Source organism: Euleptes europaea, chromosome 21, assembly GCF_029931775.1.
Source record: "Euleptes europaea isolate rEulEur1 chromosome 21, rEulEur1.hap1, whole genome shotgun sequence".
Taxonomy (NCBI): Eukaryota; Metazoa; Chordata; class Lepidosauria; order Squamata; family Sphaerodactylidae; genus Euleptes; species Euleptes europaea.
The window spans coordinates 11,409,929-11,428,187 of NC_079332.1; the positions used below are offsets into that span (position 1 = coordinate 11,409,929).

Consider the following 18,259-nt stretch of genomic DNA (forward strand, 5'->3'; position numbering starts at 1 on the left):
GGGTCTGCCACTTAGATGAGAGTAACCACCAACTGTCTCCGTAACTGAAGAAAGTCACAGTGTTAACAGGTATCTTACCTCAGGGGTCCTGCCACTTTGACGACAATGACTACCAACAGTCACCATAGCTGAAGAAAGTCATGGTGTTGGCGTGAATTTTACCTCAGGGGTCTGCCACTCAGATGCTAGTAACTACCAACAGTCTTCATAACTGAAGGAAGTCACAGTGTTAACAGGCATTTTACCTCAGGGGTCTGCGACTTTGATGACAGTGACTACCAACAGTCTCCATAACTGAAGAAAGTCACAGTGTTGCCAGGAATTTTACCTCAGAGTAGAAGGGGTTTGGGGCCCAGAGGCCTCTTTCCGGGGCTAACGAGCTTCCAGGGGCCAGCAGAGGGGCAGGCCCAGGAGAGGACAGCAGTCAACTCCCACCATGCCGAGGGGCTGGGATCGAGCCCCCGACTCATGCGCGCACCCACTTTGCAGTGCCGCCCCAAGCGGACACTCAGACGGCAGGACTGGCCTTGGACGGCCGCTGCTGGTCACAGAATGCAGGCCGGCAGGCAGCAAGGCACATTATATGTCTTTAAGGTCAACTTTGCCTCCCAAAGTCGTTTCGACACATCGGAAGGCACCCAGTTGCGATTTTACCACATGGCTGAGAATGGACACAGCGTACGGGACCCTGGGGGGGGGGGAAATTGCCCCTTGGCAATGACTCCCCAAACGTAGGAACAGATTCGGCCATTCGTCCAGACGCACCCTCTGCCAAAGCGATTTAGAAGGAAGCTGTCAAGAACTTACGGCGTCATCCAGTCAGACCAAGTTTCTGGACCAAACGAAAACTGGTGCCGGGGTTTGTGGGGAAAAACGTAAGGGGGCAGGGGCCTAAAAGCTAGGCCACACATGACATGGCGGCTACCTTTTTGGATTAAGAATAAGCCACATCTTCAAGGTGCCTCAGAGTAAAAACAAACTAGCCCGTCAAAAGGAGGGGGGTTAAGAAACAAATCAGTGTCCCACGCACACCCTCTCCCCTGAAAAGATGGCGTGCGGCTTTATTCTGTAGCTCAACTTCTGTCTGTAGGTAAAAATGTCATTCACAGAGGGCTCTCTTTTTTAAAAAAACAACAACAAAACCAAACACCTCAAGAGTCCAAAAAGATGCCTAAAAGCTGGAGGGGGGGGGGGGGGCGTCGAAGACATTCATTCCGTTTTGTGCAAACCACCATTAATGCTAAAGTCCTCATTTCCTTCTTTCCTCCACAAGGACAGCTGGGACGCCGCCATGCTGTTTTCTTTGTTTGACAGCGAGGTCTGTTGAAAATTTTTAAGAGTCTTCTCCGAGGATTTCTACCACAAAGGCAGCCATGTTGGTCACTTTGGTGTCATGCAAGGTGAAAAACGGGTGGGCCTGCCGGGAAAGGAACAGAGAAGGGCTTCAGTTCAGCTGAGGAGACGGTGGTTGGGCAGAGGATCACAATGGGCAAAGGTGCCATGCTGGCAGGTGGCCGTACTCACGCTGGCACACCCAGGCTCTCAACCCAGCAGCCAAACCGGAAAACACCCACCCTGCTGGCCCCACGACTGGTTTTAACGTTAAAGCCGTGAGGAAATCCTTGGCATTAAATTACTACTACTAAATCTTTATTGCTCATTGACAAAGTCTTAAGCATTCATAGTATAGAAAAAACAAAGAAACAGAGAACAACTTTACCATTTTAAAATAAACACAATTAATAAAAGATTTTATCAATTTGTGGTGCAAGGTAAACCTTCGTTATCAGAGCTATTTGATAGCTTTAGGGCCATTACATTTGCTAGGTATTTCGCTATCTGATGTACTTTTTCAGTATCTGAGTCTAGATATGATAAAAAGAAATGGTATAATCCAAGGTTTTAACGGGAGACCGTACTTTGCTAAAACAGGCAAAATCCATTGGGTTCTCCCTGCTTCCCATTTCTTACAGAAGAGGATCAGGTGAGCCAAAGTTTCAACTGCCCTGTCTTGAAATTCCTCCTTTGGGAGGGAGACGCTCAGTGTTATTTGCAGGTAGCCAAGTATTGCTCTGCAGCAATTAAAATCCGCTCGGAAAAGGGTAATAGTGTTAATAAGGTGAATTTTAATTGATATAATTTTATTTGTATTTTGTACAAAGGGATTACTTATCACGTAATCGGTTTTATTGACAAGGTTTGTATCTCTTCTGGCTAGTGCCGTAATAATAATCAATCAATCAACTGCCCTATCTCCATAGTCGCACGGACCATCGCTAAAAAGAATTTTTAAGAAACGGCCGTTCAGAACCTGTGTAGGGAATGCATTCAAATCTCGCCAAAGTAAAAGCACGCCTTTGGTTAGGAAGAGTCAAAAGGTTGAAATGTATGGGAAGGGGTTCTGGGGGAGGTATTCCCATTGCAGCAGTAGAGCAAACTCGGCGTGCTCTATTTCGAGTACTGCTGAAATCCAGATTGAATCATCTTTGCCTCGTTTCCCTCATAACTTCCTGCTTTTAAAAAGTTGGCGTTAGACGTGGTTTGGCCCTCACTGATACTCCCGATCGGAACACCCGTCAAATGACTGGGCAAGGAAGGCCAGATATCAATACTCACCATCAGCTCCAGGTAGCTCATTCGTTCTGAAGGATTCTTCTTCAAACTGAGGAGAGCAAAAGAAAAGAGAGAGATAGGAAAAAAGCTCCCGTCAAACTCTGGGGGCCAGTTTTCTCCTACGGGAATTCATTTACGCATTCTGAGAAGCATTCGGGGACATGCGTTTTTTTTTAATTGACAAATGACGACGAGCGAGGGACTCACCACTGTGCTGTGAAGTCCACGAAGTCCTTTGAGAAGCGATCGGTGGGAAGCTGAGGAGAGGGTTCCTCCACCACTTGCTTCAGTTGCTGGAAGGGGGTCCTCCAGGAGTCGTAAGGGAAGCGGAGGATGGCCAACTCGATCTAAGAGGGACAGACAAGCCAGGGCGTCACAAGGGAACTCCTGGGGTCAGCCACCATTTGGATCACATACCGCCTTTCCCCGTAAGGGTACGCTGGTTTCACCCCCACCCCACCCCAAAATATATAAGGGGGGGGAAATCACATTTTAATACAGTTGGGTGTTTGGTTTTTTTGTGTGATTGCCAGAAAGCGAGCCACAATAGTCTGCTGAGGCAAAATGATGGTGGCCGTACAGTTTCGTGGACTCGAGGCCTACTTCTTCAGATGCATGAAGTACATCCGCAGTTGGCAGATATACCTATACATGATGTAGAAAAGAGCAAGGGTCCAGTAGCACCTTAAAGACTAACAAAATTTCTGGCAGAGTGTGAGCTTTCGTGAGCCACAGCTCACTTCTTTAGATACAGCTACAATGTGATTCCATCTCTCCTTAAGTAGAGGTGAGTGAATGAGACACACAATGGCAATATAAATGTCAAAAGCAAGTAAATTACATTAGCAGACATGACTGGATTAGGTGTGATATGCAGAAGGGTAGCAGGCGTGGAGAAATTAGCATTAGTATTGAGACAGGAATCCCAGGTCTTTATTAAGTCCAGGAGAATGCATTGTCTTGAGCTTCATTATTTGTTTTAATTCAGCAGTCTCTCTTTCTAATCTGTACCTACACATGGTTATAACAATGTAAATCACAGAGTCCTTATGTTATGTTTTCTGTCAGCTCTTGCCATAGCAAAAGATCAACCTGTGCCTTTTGCTTCTCTCTGCAGCCAGCATGGCATTTGGTTAGGGTGTCTGACAGATGTAGGAGAGCCAGGTTCAAATCCCCCACACTGCCATGAAGTTTGCTGGATGAACTTGGACCGTTCATACACTCTCAGCCTAAACTACCTCACAGGGTTGTTGTGAGGACAAAATGGAGGAAGGGAGAATGAATATTGAGAAACCAACAGGCATCACACCAAGGGTGCAGCTGCCCCCCACTACAAACCCCAAGCAAGTGGAGAAGGGGAGGAGTTTGCAAACATTTTTAAAAAAAAGAATATACAATAAACACTCAGTAATAAGTTAAGGCATATGCAAACATGCCTACTATTTACATGCCAAAAAAATAAATTAAAAAGACATTCATTCTTTATCTTACCAAGGTAATCCCGAAGCTCCAGACGTCTGATTTCACGTTGTATCCCTTTTGGATCCCATCTGGCCCCGGGTTTATCCTCTCTGGCTGCAATGGGTGGGAAGAGAAAGCCAAAGAAGCCATGTTCACACACAGGGCGAACACTCCCCGCTAGGGTGTGCAGCGAGCCACACGGCTCAGTCCCCAGGGGTCCAACAACACCTTTCCTGGTGCCTACCAAGTGTTTCTGGAAAGTGGGTGGAGCCAGGTGAGGCTTTTGTCCAGCAAGATTTTTGACTGGTCACTGGGGACTGGATTGGTTGTGCAGATTTTTTAAAAGGCTGCTTTGGTAGCAGCTGCCACTATAGCACGAGGATCTTTCACTGCATGACTGAAGGTAAGCTGTGGCAGCTATTTTGTGGCTGGCTCTGCCTCCCACAGCAGCCATTTTGTGGCTGCGCCCACCATGCTGTGTTAGAATTCCAAAGGTGCCCGTAGGCTCAAAAAAGTTGGGGACCCCTGGTCGACATGCTGACTGTATTTGTTCTGGGGGAAACTCCCTGGACTTTACCATTTCTAGCTGTGGGTGGAAGGAATTAAATGACTTGAGAGCCAGCATGATGTAGTGGTTAAGAGTGGTGGTTTGGAGGGGTGGACTCGGATCTGGAGAACCAGGCTTGATTCCCCACTCCTCCACATGAGCGACGGAGGCTAATCTGATGCACTGGACTTGCTTATCCACTCCTACGCATGAAGTGAGCTGGGTGACCTTGGGCTAGTCTCAGCTCTCTCAGCCCTACCTAGCTCACAGGGTGTCTGTCGAGGGGAGGGGAAGGGAAGGTGATTGTAAGCCAGTTTGATTCTTCCTTAAGTGGTAGGAAAAGTCGGCATATAAAAACCAACTTCTTCTTAATACTCCCTCCCAATAAAAACAGGGGAAGGCAAAACGCCCCCCCTTCCAGCTACACAACTCACCGCCATATACGGCTTGCAGCCGGCGTCCAACGTCTTTGCCACGGAATCCACCAAGTAACCGCTGATGCCAAAGTCACACATCTTCACGTGCCCTTCCTTGTTGATGAGGACGTTGGAGGGCTTCACGTCTGTCAAGACGGTGCCAAAACGGGGTGAGTAACGCCGCGACAGGAACGATCGATATTAACGTGCACACCACTTGAAAAAGCGGTCCCCGCTCTGAACAGCCCCCATCTACTGGACACCCGAGGTGCTATTATCAGTGTCAGCTACGACAGAGAATACATTCCCCACAGGGAAACTCTGTGCTTGTCACGTTCTCACACTCTCTCAGTATAACCTCATTCACCAGGTTGTGGGTAGAAAAGAGGAACAGAAGAATTCGCATCTGTGACTCCCCTCTCAAATGTGTGTTGAAGCATTCAGATAAAACTGAAGGGAGGGGCTGTGGCTCAGTGGTAGAGCATCTGCTTGGCATGCAGAAGGGTCTCAGCTCAATCCCTGGTATCTCCAGTTAAAGGGACTAGGCAGGTACGTGATGTGAAAGACCCCTGCCTGAGATCCTGGAGAGCCGCTGCCAGTCTGAGTAGACAATACTGACTTTGAGGGACCAAGGGTCTGATTCAGTGTCAGGCAGCTTCATGTGTTCATAACTGTGGAAAGCACTGATGTGCGAATGGGCCCGTTTTCTTGGAACCGAAACATGCACACACTTAGAGCTTGTACGGTTCAGGATATGGCCAGAGCTGTAAAAATATGTGGAAATGCTTTTTTCCAAGCTTCTAGACCTCATGACCAGGCATCCAGAAGGACCCAAAATTGTAGACTTCTATAACCCTAAACTGCTTCCTATTCTTGTCTGCAGGGTTTAGGTTTCTTTTAAAGAAGTATTTGTTTAAGATAGTTACACACCACCTATCAGGATGGCTTCCAGCGCATTTGAAAGAAAAGTTCCACACAGCTTTCCAATCCTTTTCTGTGTAGGAGGACCAGTGTGGTGTCAACAGTTTGAGTGCTGAACTAAAGATGGGACAGGCCTGAGTTCAAATTCCCCCTCCACCATGACGCCCACTGGGCCAGTCACTCTAGCTCAGCCTAAACTACCTCACAGGGCTGTTGTATGGATAAAATGGAGAAGCGGAGAGCCACCTACACTACCTCTGAGCTCTCTGAAGGACAGGAAGTGGTGTTTTCTTTAAGCGTCTATGAAAGATCTCCTCGACCGGCTACCTCCATTCTCCCTGGCACGGTATCTCCCCTTTTTCCAAATGCCTTAATCATGCAAATCGATGTCATGCAAAACATGTGTGATAGGCCCAAATCTGAAAAGCCATGTCCAGTGAGGCAGAAAAACCAATTATTTGGGCGTGGCCACAACATCAAGATGAAAAGGCAGAGGCAAAAACAGCAGAGGAGCTTGCAGGAGTTGTAAACGCTGAACACCTACCTCTGTGAATCACCGCTAGTTTGCTGTGCAGATGTTCTAGGGCTCGGATGATCTGGAGACAGGGAAGAAAGAATTAGCCGAGCCCCACAACCTAACAGAGAAGCCCCGTAAAATGGGGCCTCCCCCACTCTGAACTTTGCCTGGTGCTCAGCCTATCAGTTTGTTACCACTAGGCTAAAACATTGTTAACCCCTCATCTTGCCCTGTTTCTTTTCTGCTCGATACAGTCTGCTTTTGTGTTTTTGACACAGATTTTCAACGAGCTGCTGTTTGAACACGGAGAAACGGGATGCTTTCTCACAGCCGAGAGTTTCACCGTTGCGCTGATGCAACCGTTTTTTAAATTGGTTTTACTGGCTGTTCTATTGCACTTTTGTTAGCCATCCTGAGCAGATTTGGGAGAAGTGGTGTATGAAACATTCTGCGGTTGGTCCACTCGAGCTAAGAGGTCACTCACAGACACAGCGATTTTCCCAAGGATGTCTTCTGGGATCGTTTTCTTCTTCTCCAGGACCTTTTTGTAGAACTTATCCAGAGATGTGTCCATCAGTTCCATGCAGATCCACACATCTCCCTAAGAACAAGGATGGGGACAAAGAGAGACAGAGAAGTCTATCTCAGACAGAGAACATCCCTCCGATGGATTGTCCCTAGAAAGTTGCCATAGCACAGCAGCTAAGATGCTGAACCATGAAGCACAAATTGCTTGGTTTGAATCCCTGTCTCTGCCAGGCACTTTATGGCAAGTTGCGCTATATGGTGGGAGTGGTCATACTGGCCTCCCTTGCAAGGTTGTTGTGAACAACCTATTCATTCCTCTGGTCATCTTCCGCAGACCTGTTTCAGTTGCCCCCACCATCTGAGGCTAGTGGTGACCCGAGCTAGGGCCTTCTCGGTCATGGCCCCAAAACGTTGGAACTCTTTCCCCAGGGAGGTTTGTCTGTCTCCCTCTATTGGTGCCTTCTGCGAGAGGGTGAAGAGTTTTTGGTTTCATTTAGCGTACCCACATTAAAGGTTATTAACCCCCCTCCCTTTTTCTGGAGTCCTTTGTGTGTTTTTGTTGAAATGTTTTATAATTTTAAATGTTGTTTTTAACTGTTAGAATATTTTAATGTTTTTATGTACGCCGCCTTGGGGATCTCGGGGAGGAAAGGTGGCGTAAAAATGTTTTAAACAAAAAACATAAAAAACTGTGCGGACTGCAATAGAATTGTGTCAAGCACTTTGAACCCTTGAAAATACTATATGAAACAGGGGTTTGCCTGGGCCATCGAGACCACCCCGCCAAGAACGTTGCCAAAAGGCCCTGGGGACTTCTCGTTGCCCACACACCTCTCGAAAAAGGGCGCCGTAGAAAGTTACAGTGTAGAAACAATCGACCGTCCTCATAGAGATGTCCAAGTCCATCAACAGCCTCTTCTGCTCCTGTGTGTTCACGGTGGCCCGGATTCTCTGAATTGGAGAGAGCAAAAATAAGGAGACAGTTCAGTTACAGCTTTGCTTCTGGCCAGTGTGCAGACACGAATCGTTACCCTCGCTGCCATCTTTTCTGTTCCTTCTCAGCTTCTGTTCCAGGCACCTGGTTGGCCACTGTGTGAACAGACTGCTGGACTTGATCCCTGGTCTGATCCAGCAGGGCTTTTCTTATGTTCTTATATGTTTGACACCATACAAGAAAGGGATTCTCGGGGGTAGCTGCTGTTGAAACGTGATGTTACCTAAAAGGAGCACCAGAAGCTGCCTCACATGAACACATGAAGCTGCCTTCTACTGAATCAGACCCTTGGTCCATCCAAGCCAGTATTGTCTACTCTGACCGGCACCGGCTCTCCTGGGTCTCAAGCAGAGGTCTTTCCCATCACCTACTTCCCTGGACCCTTTAGCTGGAGATGCCGGGGATTGAACCTGTGACCTTCTGCATGCTAAGCAGATGCTCTACCACTGAGCTATGGCCTCGTACACAGTTCAAGCATCATGAACCTCTACCTCAGCCTGTTCTACTCTACTGCTCTTTAACCTTTCATTTCCTTTACCTGTCCTTTATCCCTTAGAAGCTCCTTGATCCATTGATCTTGAGCAGCATAATTTTAAATCTAACGTTTGAGGGATATAACCTTTCCAGACCCCGAACCCACTGAACATGGGACTGCCCTGCGGAGGCACAAGTACATGATAGGAAGGAAGTGATGTGACAGGAAGGGGGAGGAGCCAGAGTTATGACCTCACCAGCATCGAGGTATTTAATACAACAAGAGTTGATGTTTTGGACAGGTTGTGTGCCGCCCTGAGCCTGGCTTTTGCTGAGGAGGGCAAAATATAAATTTAATAAAATAAAAATAAAGGCAAGGACCCTGGACAGCAGCCCCTGTGCTTTAAAGGAAATTGAAACAACACAGCACGTCCTACTGCGCTGTCCTTTATATCAAGAGGTTCGTTTTAAGTTTATCTCCCCCTGGCTTAGTCGGCACAGGTCACAGTAGGAACGGCTACGTTTTGTGCAGCGGCCTGTAGAATCCGTTGAAAACACTGGTGTGTCAATAATTTTAATGGGTAGTTTATATAGTTTGCAAAGAATCCAAACAACATTTTTTTTTACTATTTGCATTAAGCTGTGGGTAGAGCGTAACACGAAGGGTTTTAATGGTAAGTTGTGAAGAGCTGTGCTGGTTTTTAATAAAGATAGACCCCAGACAGTGGCACGGAAGAGATCGGGAGAGGCAACCCAAGCCAGGCACTAAAGGGGAGGGAGGGAGGAACAAGCCAAGCATCATAGCCATGGAGGAATCCTTTCCACTAATATGCAACCCTGCTTTGCCATCCTTAACTGTTCTCAGTGTGCACGCAAAAAAGAAGCAGGAAATGCGGCACCCTTGCTCGCGGTGGCTATTACCTTCACGGCCATGGTGGTCCCACTCTGCTCATGCCACACCTTCTCCACCACGCCATAAGCGCCCCGTCCGAGCTCCTGAATGCTTACCAAGTCATCGGCCTCTACTTCAAAGTTCTACGCATTGGGGGAAGGGGGGGAGAGGAGAAATCAGCAAACGAAATACTGACAGGTTAACACAACACCTCAATAGGCTGAAAGGAAGCCCTCCTTCACTCAGCAAGCCGCTGAACTGTGGAACTCACTGCCACTGGATGTATCGTAATCAGCTAAAAAAAACTAAAGAAAAAAAGGAGGGGGGAAAGAAACTCAACCTAAAAGTGAGGGGAAACCAAAGGGGTTGAGCTAAACATTATCTAATGGCAGAACAAACAAATCTACTTTTGTTATAAGTAAGTAAAATTTATTTGTATGTGGCCATAGGCCTTCACAAAGCATCACAGCGTGCACAATTGTTATTTAAAAACACAGGGCCTAAAATGCAGGCTTCCTAAAAAGCACAAAGAATAAATGGTTACAAATATTACACATACAGAGTAGACGCAAATACATAAAGAGGACAGGAACACCCCCTTCCCAATCTTACTCTCCAAAGTTGGGTCTGATTCAAAACACGCCTATTTGCGATGCCCATCGATGACTCACATCTTTGTGTGCTGAAGGGCTTTGGTTAACAGGGAGGGGGGAGCAGGGTTTAGAAAGCCCCTTTCCTTTCCTTGGCGGCTTGAAAAGAGTTACAGAGTCACTTGACTCTGCAGAGTTCAAAGGACAAATGTGCATTTGGGGCAGCCGGAGAGAAACCGCAGAGAGGAAGGAAGCTGGCTTCCTATGCCGTTTCCCTTCCAAAAACCGGCGTCACTCTTCAAAAAGAGGGCCCTCCTAGGAAATCTCCGCACCCTTCTCTTCTGTTTTTGTAACAGCCGATAAAGCAGCAGGCAATCAATGCATCAATGACCACCCCACTGCAAACACTGGAAGCGGAAAGAAAGAACGCAGGCAGCGGCAAAACTACCTCTGAACGTCTCTTGCCTGGAAAACCCCACGGGGTCGCCGTTAAGTCAGCTGTGACCTGACGGCACTTTCCACTAAGTTTCACAGACAGGCAGCCAAAGACTATGAAGTGGCTCCTTTCCAGCGCCCACAACATGCGCACGGCCACAAGGCCCCGCTGGACTGGAGACTCTCCGGCTCTTTGTGCTCGTAAGCCACAATAGGGAGGGAAAAGCCAGATTGTTCCCGGGGACTTGTAAAGAAATAAATATCACCGCAGAGAGCCAGCGTGGTGTAGTGGTTAAGAGCGGTGCTTTGGAGCGGTGGACTCTGATCTGGAGAACCGGGTTTGATTCCCCACTCCTCCATGTGGGCGGCGGAGGCTAATCTGGTGAAGCGGGTTGGTTTCCCCACTCCTCCGCATGAAGCCAGCTGGGTGACCTTGGGCTAGTCACAGCTCTCTCAGCCCCACCTACCTCTCAAGGTGTCTGTTGTGGGGAGGGGAGGGGAAGGTGATTATAAGCCAGTTTGATTCTGCCTTAAGTGGCAGAGGAAGTTGGCATATAAAAACCAACTTTTCTTCTTCTTTCTACCACTCCAACTCCACTGGCCGGGGGAGCGGGCGGCTCAGGCCATTTCAAGGGATCTTTTCTTAGCACAATGGCAGGCCTCTCCGGGGGTGTGTGTGTGAGTAACCAGAGAAAAGAGCGGCTGACACTATTTCTAGCCAGTGCTGCCCTATGAGTGTGCAGATGGGGGGATTCCCTCCTCCTCACCACTTGGGTGACCACTTGCCCAGTGGAAATTTGGGGGGGGGTGTTGTTTTAACGGAAAAGGAGGAACTGAAGAATTTTAAAAAGCTGCCCAGAGCGATATGGCTGTCCCACGGTTCGAACGCGCAGTGAAGGAAAGCCAGGCGTGAGAGACAGAGGACATTTGTTGGCGATGGGGGTCAGAGCAGTTTTCCGCTGACTGACTGAAGACCGTTAGGAGGAAGGAAGTGAGCGCTTCGCCTCAGGGGTTTTTTTTGGGGGGTGGGCAAAGAGATATGTGGCGTTTCACACCACGAACGCCTCAGGTGGGAATCCTCGACTCTCTTGCTAACTCCTGGTAAAGGTAAAGGTCCCCTGTGCAAGCGCTGGGTCATTCCTGACCCATGGAGTGACATCACATGCCGACGTTTACGAGGCAGACTTTGTTTACGGGGTGGTTTGCCAGTGCCTTCCCCAGTCATCTTCCCTTTACCTCCAGCAAGCTGGGTACTCATTTGACCGAACTCAGAAGGATGGAAGGCTGAGTCAACCTTGAGCCGGCTACCTGAAACCGACTTCCGTCGGGATCGAACTCAGGTCGTGAGCAGAGCTTGGACTGCAGTACTGCAGCTTACCACTCTGCGCCACGGGGCTCTAAACTCCTGGTACCCGCTGATAAAAGTCCAGCGCGGAGGAGTGGTTAAAGCAAGGGTTCCCCCATTTTTTTTTCCATTCTGGGGGCACTTTGGGGAATTCTGAAGAAGGACAGCAGGGGCCATCACCGAAAAGCCCCGGCTGTCATTGGGACCTGGGGTGATCACAGAATGTTTGGCGGTTCTCAGCCAAGCTACCTTCTACAATGGAGGCAGCCGTTCCCAAATAGATGCACCTGCGAGGTCAAGAAAAGCCAGGCCTTGTTGGAGGAAGGAAGAAGTGGGCTCCAGGAAACATACTGGTGGGTGCCAAAGCGTCTCACAGGCACCACACCGGGGATCAGTGGGTTAGAATGCCAGACTAGGGCTGGGTGGCCTCAGGTTCGAATCTCCCCATCCTAAAAAACTCACTGGGTGATCTTGGGCCAGTCTATGTCACACAGACATCAGACTTGTTGTGAGGATGACGGAGGAAGAAAAAAGAAATCCTTGTATGCCACCTAAACAACACAGGATAGTAAGTAAAAAACCAAAAATCCCTCCAGAGAATTAGCACCAGGGAAAGAGAGAGAAATAAATTACATACTTTCTCACCAACGGTAATAAAAGTCCTGGAATCCAAATTCCTTGGAGGCCTGCAAAGAAAACACAACGCTATTTTTCTTTTTATTTATTTCCTTCATTCATACCCCACCTTTCCCCACAAGTGGCTCACAACTTTCTCCCCTCCTCCACTTTATCCTTACAACAACCCTGTGAGGTAGGCACGGCTCAGAACTGGCCCCAAGGTCACCCAGCCAGCTTCCATGGCAGAGTGGGGATTCGAACCCAGGTCTCCCAGATCTTAGCCCAACATTCTAACTGTGGTCCAAGCCCAGTCTTCCCGCTACGTTCCAGCACCGGGGGCACATCCGAGACAGACTTCGTTCTGATGCGGCCCACCCAGTAGTAGAGGCAACCCCCCCCCACACACACACGAGTGGAATTTGTAGTTTTTGTCTCTGCTGGTGATAAGGACTCTTCCGCCAGTGTGGTGTAGTGGTTAGGATCGTCGGCCTCTAATCTGGAGAACTGGGTTCGATTCCCCACTCCTCCACGTGTGCAGTGGACTCTAATTTGGAGAACTGGGTTCGATTCCCCACTCCTCCACATGTGTGGTAGACTCTGGGTTTGAATCTCCGCTCCTCCATATGTGCAGTGGACTCTAATTTGGAGCACTGGGTTTGATTCCCCACTCCTCCACATGTGTGGTGGACGCTAATCTGGTGAACTGTTTTGGTTTCCCCCGCTCCTCCACATGAAGCCAGCTGGGTGACCTTGGGCCAGTCACAGTTCTTCGAACTCTCTCAGCCCCGCCTACCTCACAGGGTGTCTGTTGTGGGGAGAGGAAGGGAAGGAGATGGTAAGCCGGTTTGATTCCCCTTAAAAGGTAGAGAAAGTCGGCATGTAAAAACCAACTCCTCATCTTCTTCCATGTTCCCTTTCAGCCTAACAGGGGGAGCAGGGTTTTTGGGTAGAGTTTTGCCCTGGCACCCCTCCTCATCCTAAAACACCTTTCTACATTTCCTCCCGGTCCCCCAACCTGACCCTGCCTCTTTAATCACCTGTTTTCTCTACGCATATATTCCCCCCCACTGCACAACTTACGTCGGGGGGACAGGAGTCTGTTTATTGACAGGCGGGATCGTCAAGTTAAGAGGCCTCGGTTTTTTCCCTGGAAGGAAGGAGACAAATGCTCAGAATGCAGCCAGGGCCCCACACGTCAACTCCCAGGTAGGCTCAATTCAGCTTGGGGGAGGCTGGATCCATGCAAAAGGTATAAGTCAATCTGGCCGGTTGCCAGAAATTACCGGTCCCCTTCCCCAATTCTTCAGCTCCCTTCACCCTTAATAGGCCCACCCGTGCCGGTCCCTATGAGGGATTCTTCAGAACCTGGAGACACAATGATGTTGGGGAGTTGCCACCCATATCTGGACCAGAAGATACAAATTACAGCCACAGGATGTTCATCTAAGGCAGTGGTTCCCAAAGTGGGCAGTACCACCCCCTGGGGGGGGGCAGTGGGATTACCTAAGGGGGCACTAAAAGGCAAGAGGGCAGCAGGGGGGCGCTAGAGGTGGGCCCCTTCAACTGTGTTGTTCGCTGATTTGCAATAGATCAAGCTATGGCGCCACGTTGGCAAATTTGTTGGAAACGATCAGAATTTCCCCCCCAAGATTTTGAAGAGCTGGTACCACTGGATCAAGTTAAAATCAGTTTAGTTGAATAAATTTCAACTCAAAAGCTTTAATTTGATTTTGAATATATGTGCAATTGTTACCGTTTTGAAATTGTATTGTTATTATCTTCTTTAGTGCATCACGCAAACCCCTATTTTGAATAATGCTTTCTATAGGATAGGGTAGGGGGTGCTGGGGTTGAGTTCGTGGAACCAAGGGGGCGGTGGCCCGAAAAGTTTGGGAACTACTGATCTAAGGATGTCCTAAAGGTTTCTTCTCTCCCAGCAGTCCCCAACCTTTTTTGAGCCTGCGGGCCCACCTAGAATTCTGACATTAGCGTGGTGGGTTCAGCCACAAAAGGGCTGCCGCAGCTCGCCTTCAGTCATGCGGTGACGATCCTCGTGCTGTGCTGGCAGCTGACGCCGAAGCAACATTTTAAAAAGTCTGCACGGCCAATCCCACTCACTTTCTTAAAACGATGGGCACCAGCAAAAGGTGTCGGCACCTCACCGGGGTTCCCCGCTGTATCCCATTCAAAGAACCCTTTGGAACAGCCCCAAGTATAATGAGCAAGTAGAAGTATTTGGTGGTGGACTACAAAACCCAAGAAGCTGCTGACGGAAGCAAGGCGAGAAAGACGGACAGTATTTCCAAGGAGTCCAATCAGCTTAAGCGTCGCCGGGCAAAGACCACGTCTAATTCCCCGTTCCCGCACAGTGAAATAGCCACATACCTAACTTACATTTTTTCGGTCTCTTGGTATCTACAAGACAAAGGGGAAAAGAAAACAGATTAGATGTTCATATACGTGCAGCAAAGATTAAAGAGTACTGTTGCCAAGTAGATTAAAAAGTGTTATTGAATAATATGAGTTAACTGGGATAAATGTAATAAAATGAAAACCGTTTTTCTTGCTTCGAGTAAATTAGACCCCTGCTTTAAACATTCTGTTTGTATCTTTCTGCTAGATGCCTTCTTGCCAATTCCCCCCAAGCAATTTAGAAGAAATCCAGGGAATCAAGACGTACATATTACAAAACCTTTTGGAACCTCTGAGTATCATACGTTTCCTCTTTTTGGGCTGCCAGGAAATGTCCAACTTGCAAAAATAAATAAAAAAAATCTCTGGTCTATTACCACTCGGCATAGAAGCACCTCCACAGGAAATCGACGCATGATTCCACATAAGATCTTTGATTAAAAAAAATACTAGCCCCGACGGAGATTCCCAGGCAACAAAAGCCCCCCCCCATACTTGGTTGGAACCCAAATTTGTGACCTCTGAACCGTCCCCTTCCCATCCAGAGCGGTGAGGTTCCTCTTTTGACCACGAGAGGTCACCTCCTCTCCAAAAGCTTCCAAGCGCAGCCAAGCAAAGCGGGAGAACATTGCCTCTTTTTGGGGGGGCAGCGAAGGGAGGTGTATATGTGTGTGTGCGTGTGGGGGGGCGTTATACTCGTTCAGGTCGCCAAGTCTCCAAGCCTGGCTCCAACGGCTTGCCTAGCAGGCGACTGTAGCCGCTGACCTCATCGTTCAGGACAGGAACGATCCCCTGCTAAGCAGAGGAGGACTTTGGTCTCGGGCGTTCCCAGGGGGGTCGTTCCACTGTCCGAAGAGAGACGTCTGTGGTTGCACACGAGAGGAGCGGAAGGCGCACATAAGACGTGCACTGTTGGTTACGGAGGGCTCCGGCAGAGATTCTAGCCTCCAAGCAACAGGCTTGATAGAGCACAAGACTCCTCGTCTTTGTAGAGCCTTCTGTTTAGCTAGACTGAATGCTAACCCCTCTACGGTTATGCAGGGCAGGATTTTGAATATACCATACCCAGAGAAGACCTGTCCTTGCTCTTCTGGCTCTATTGATTCAATGCAGGGATCCCTAGGCTACATTGTCAGTGGCAAGATTTATTTCAGTTCTTATACCCCTCAAATATTAGATTTATGCTGCTCAAGATCAATGGATCAAGGAACTTCTAAGGGATAAAGGAAGGAAAGGACAGAGCACCAGAAACATGCATGGAAATGTCCCCCAAATTAAAGAGGGGCTCAGTGAAGATTTCCAGCATGCCGGGCAACTGTGCCCCCCCCTTGGAGATCCCTCCCAGGAAAAAACAACAACCAACAAACAAAAAGCCAAAATGTGCATACAAAGCTACTTTGCATACTGTACACAAATTGGAAAAATAAGTTTTTTCTTTTCTTTTCTTTGCAATGCTTGCTTTGTTTGGGACCGAGACAGTGTGGTAGACTGATCAGAGTGTCAGACTGGCACCTAGGAGGACCAAGTTCGAATCCCCACTCTGCTGCAAACCTCCTGCGTGAGTGACCTTGGGCTTGTTCAAACCTACCTCGCGGGGTTGTTGTGAAAGGGAAGAGAGGAGGAGAATAAGAACTGGTTTTTATACACCGATTTTCTCTACCTTTTTAAGGAGAACCAAACCGGCTTACAATTGCCTTCCCCTCCCCACAACAGACACCTTGTGAGGCAGGTGAGGCCGAGAGAGCTCAGTGACTAGCCCAAGGTCACCCAGCAGGCTTCATGTGGAGGAGTGGGGATACTAACCCGGTTCTCCAGATTAAGAGTCCGCCGCTCTTAACCGCTGCACCACGTTGGCTTTCAGAATGACACTAAGCTGCTTTAGGGAAAGAAGTAAATGAATGAAGTAAATAAAAATAGATAACTGACATTGCCCTGATCTGAATAGGCCTGATTTTGTCACATCTCAGAAGCTAAGCAGGTTTGGCCCTGTTTAATACTTGGATGGGAGACCACCAAGGAAATCCAGGGTCCTACCCAGAGGAAGGCAATGGCAAAACCACCTCTGAACGTCTCTGGCCTTGAAAACCCGTCACAAAGCCAGCTGCGACTAGATGGCACTTTTCCACCGCCACCGATTCATGTTACTTTCCTCCTGGCTTGACTTGAAGGACAAGAAATGCTACCAGAATCCCATTGTAATTATGTCTAAACGGCACCCTTAAAGCATTTCCATTAAAGTTGGCAGCCGGTGCCAAACGCATCTCATCCAAGGAAGAAAAACTTGTAACGTGAACGGGCCCTCCCGTTTGACCCCGACATCAGATGTCTGCAGCGCTTTCCATAAAAATGCAGGAGGGTTACACGCAGGCCAAAAAAAGAGAAAGAAACCCAACGTGGCTGGGAGCCAGCGGGGACGTGGCCTCGCCACAGACTGAACTGGTAGTGTGAGAAGTCCTTGAGTCACCAGGCGTGATGAACGGGCACGGCTGGTCTCTCTGGTGCCAAACCCGCGCAATCTTCTCCTCGCCAAGGGTGTGCAAGTCTGCTCTGGGCTCCGAGAGCCAGCAGAAAACCCTTTCTGACTTGACGCCGAAGAAAAGCACAGCCGTGCGCATCTTGTTCGTTTCTGGAGCTTTGGTGGAGTTTGGAGCGTCGCACGGGGGAGGAACGATACCGACACATGAGTGATGCGCAAGGTCGGGGGGCCATGGGGCAGAGCAGAAAGAGACAGGCTGATTGCTTGCCAGGCAGCATGCAATTCAGAGTAGCAACGCACACCCACACCGAGACAGAATTAGAATTCTGCACAAGGGGTCATTCTGCACCCAACTCTACACACTGCGTATGTAATGCAAATTGCCCATAATTTATTCTGCAATGGTAAGAACACAAGAAAAGCCCTGCTGGATTAGACCAAGGCCCATCAAGTCCAGCCGTCTGTTCACACAGCGGCCAACCAGGTGCCTCTAGGAAGCCCACAAGCAAGACAACTGCAGCAGCACCATCCTGCTTGTGTGGTCTATTTTGTGTGTGCATAATCTAAACATTGCCAGTCAGCGTCTGTGCATGCATGCGAATTCTATGCAGGCCCCAATGGTACTGTCCCTCTGGCAACTGCATTCAGTTGTTTATTTTATTTATTATTCCAACTTACTACTCCGCTCTCCCCGGCCGAAACCAGGCTTGAAGAGTTACCTCTTTGGCTTGCGAAGTACCCTCACGAACTGCGCACAAATGTTCAAAATGCTGCACCTAGCCACCACTGTGGCCGCATCCTGCGCATCCTACGCAACAATCATGAGGGCTAGGGCTATGCTTTAAGGTGAGCATGCTTTTCTCCAGGGTTCTGGAGTCTGGCGGGCTGGAATGCCAGAGCGCAGAGAAAGCGTGCAACCGCATTCCATGCAGCTTCACGCAGCGCGACCGCGAAACTCAGCTCAATCCACGCAACGTCTAGGTAGCGATGTTTTATTTTTCTCTGGGCCGGTTGCAACAC

At 48.7% G+C, this 18,259-nt stretch overlaps 1 protein-coding gene across 1 annotated transcript in view; it reads right to left on the bottom strand.

Moving 5' to 3' along the window:
• Positions 1 to 1,327: 1,327 nt before the first annotated feature.
• Positions 1,328 to 18,259, bottom strand: part of LOC130492832 (dual specificity mitogen-activated protein kinase kinase 3-like) — a 38,424-nt gene continuing 21,492 nt past the window's right edge. The window contains exons 6-18 of the mRNA XM_056866617.1: positions 17,228 to 17,395; positions 14,746 to 14,766; positions 13,432 to 13,498; positions 12,371 to 12,419; positions 9,393 to 9,506; positions 7,835 to 7,954; positions 6,960 to 7,076; positions 6,503 to 6,554; positions 5,056 to 5,183; positions 4,105 to 4,188; positions 2,821 to 2,960; positions 2,617 to 2,662; positions 1,328 to 1,417 (exon numbers count right to left, since the gene is read on the bottom strand). Of these exons, the coding sequence (XP_056722595.1) occupies positions 1,334 to 1,417; positions 2,617 to 2,662; positions 2,821 to 2,960; positions 4,105 to 4,188; positions 5,056 to 5,183; positions 6,503 to 6,554; positions 6,960 to 7,076; positions 7,835 to 7,954; positions 9,393 to 9,506; positions 12,371 to 12,419; positions 13,432 to 13,498; positions 14,746 to 14,766; positions 17,228 to 17,395 (1,190 nt within the window). The 3' untranslated portion in view covers positions 1,328 to 1,333. The remainder of the gene's footprint in view (positions 1,418 to 2,616; positions 2,663 to 2,820; positions 2,961 to 4,104; positions 4,189 to 5,055; positions 5,184 to 6,502; positions 6,555 to 6,959; positions 7,077 to 7,834; positions 7,955 to 9,392; positions 9,507 to 12,370; positions 12,420 to 13,431; positions 13,499 to 14,745; positions 14,767 to 17,227; positions 17,396 to 18,259) is intronic.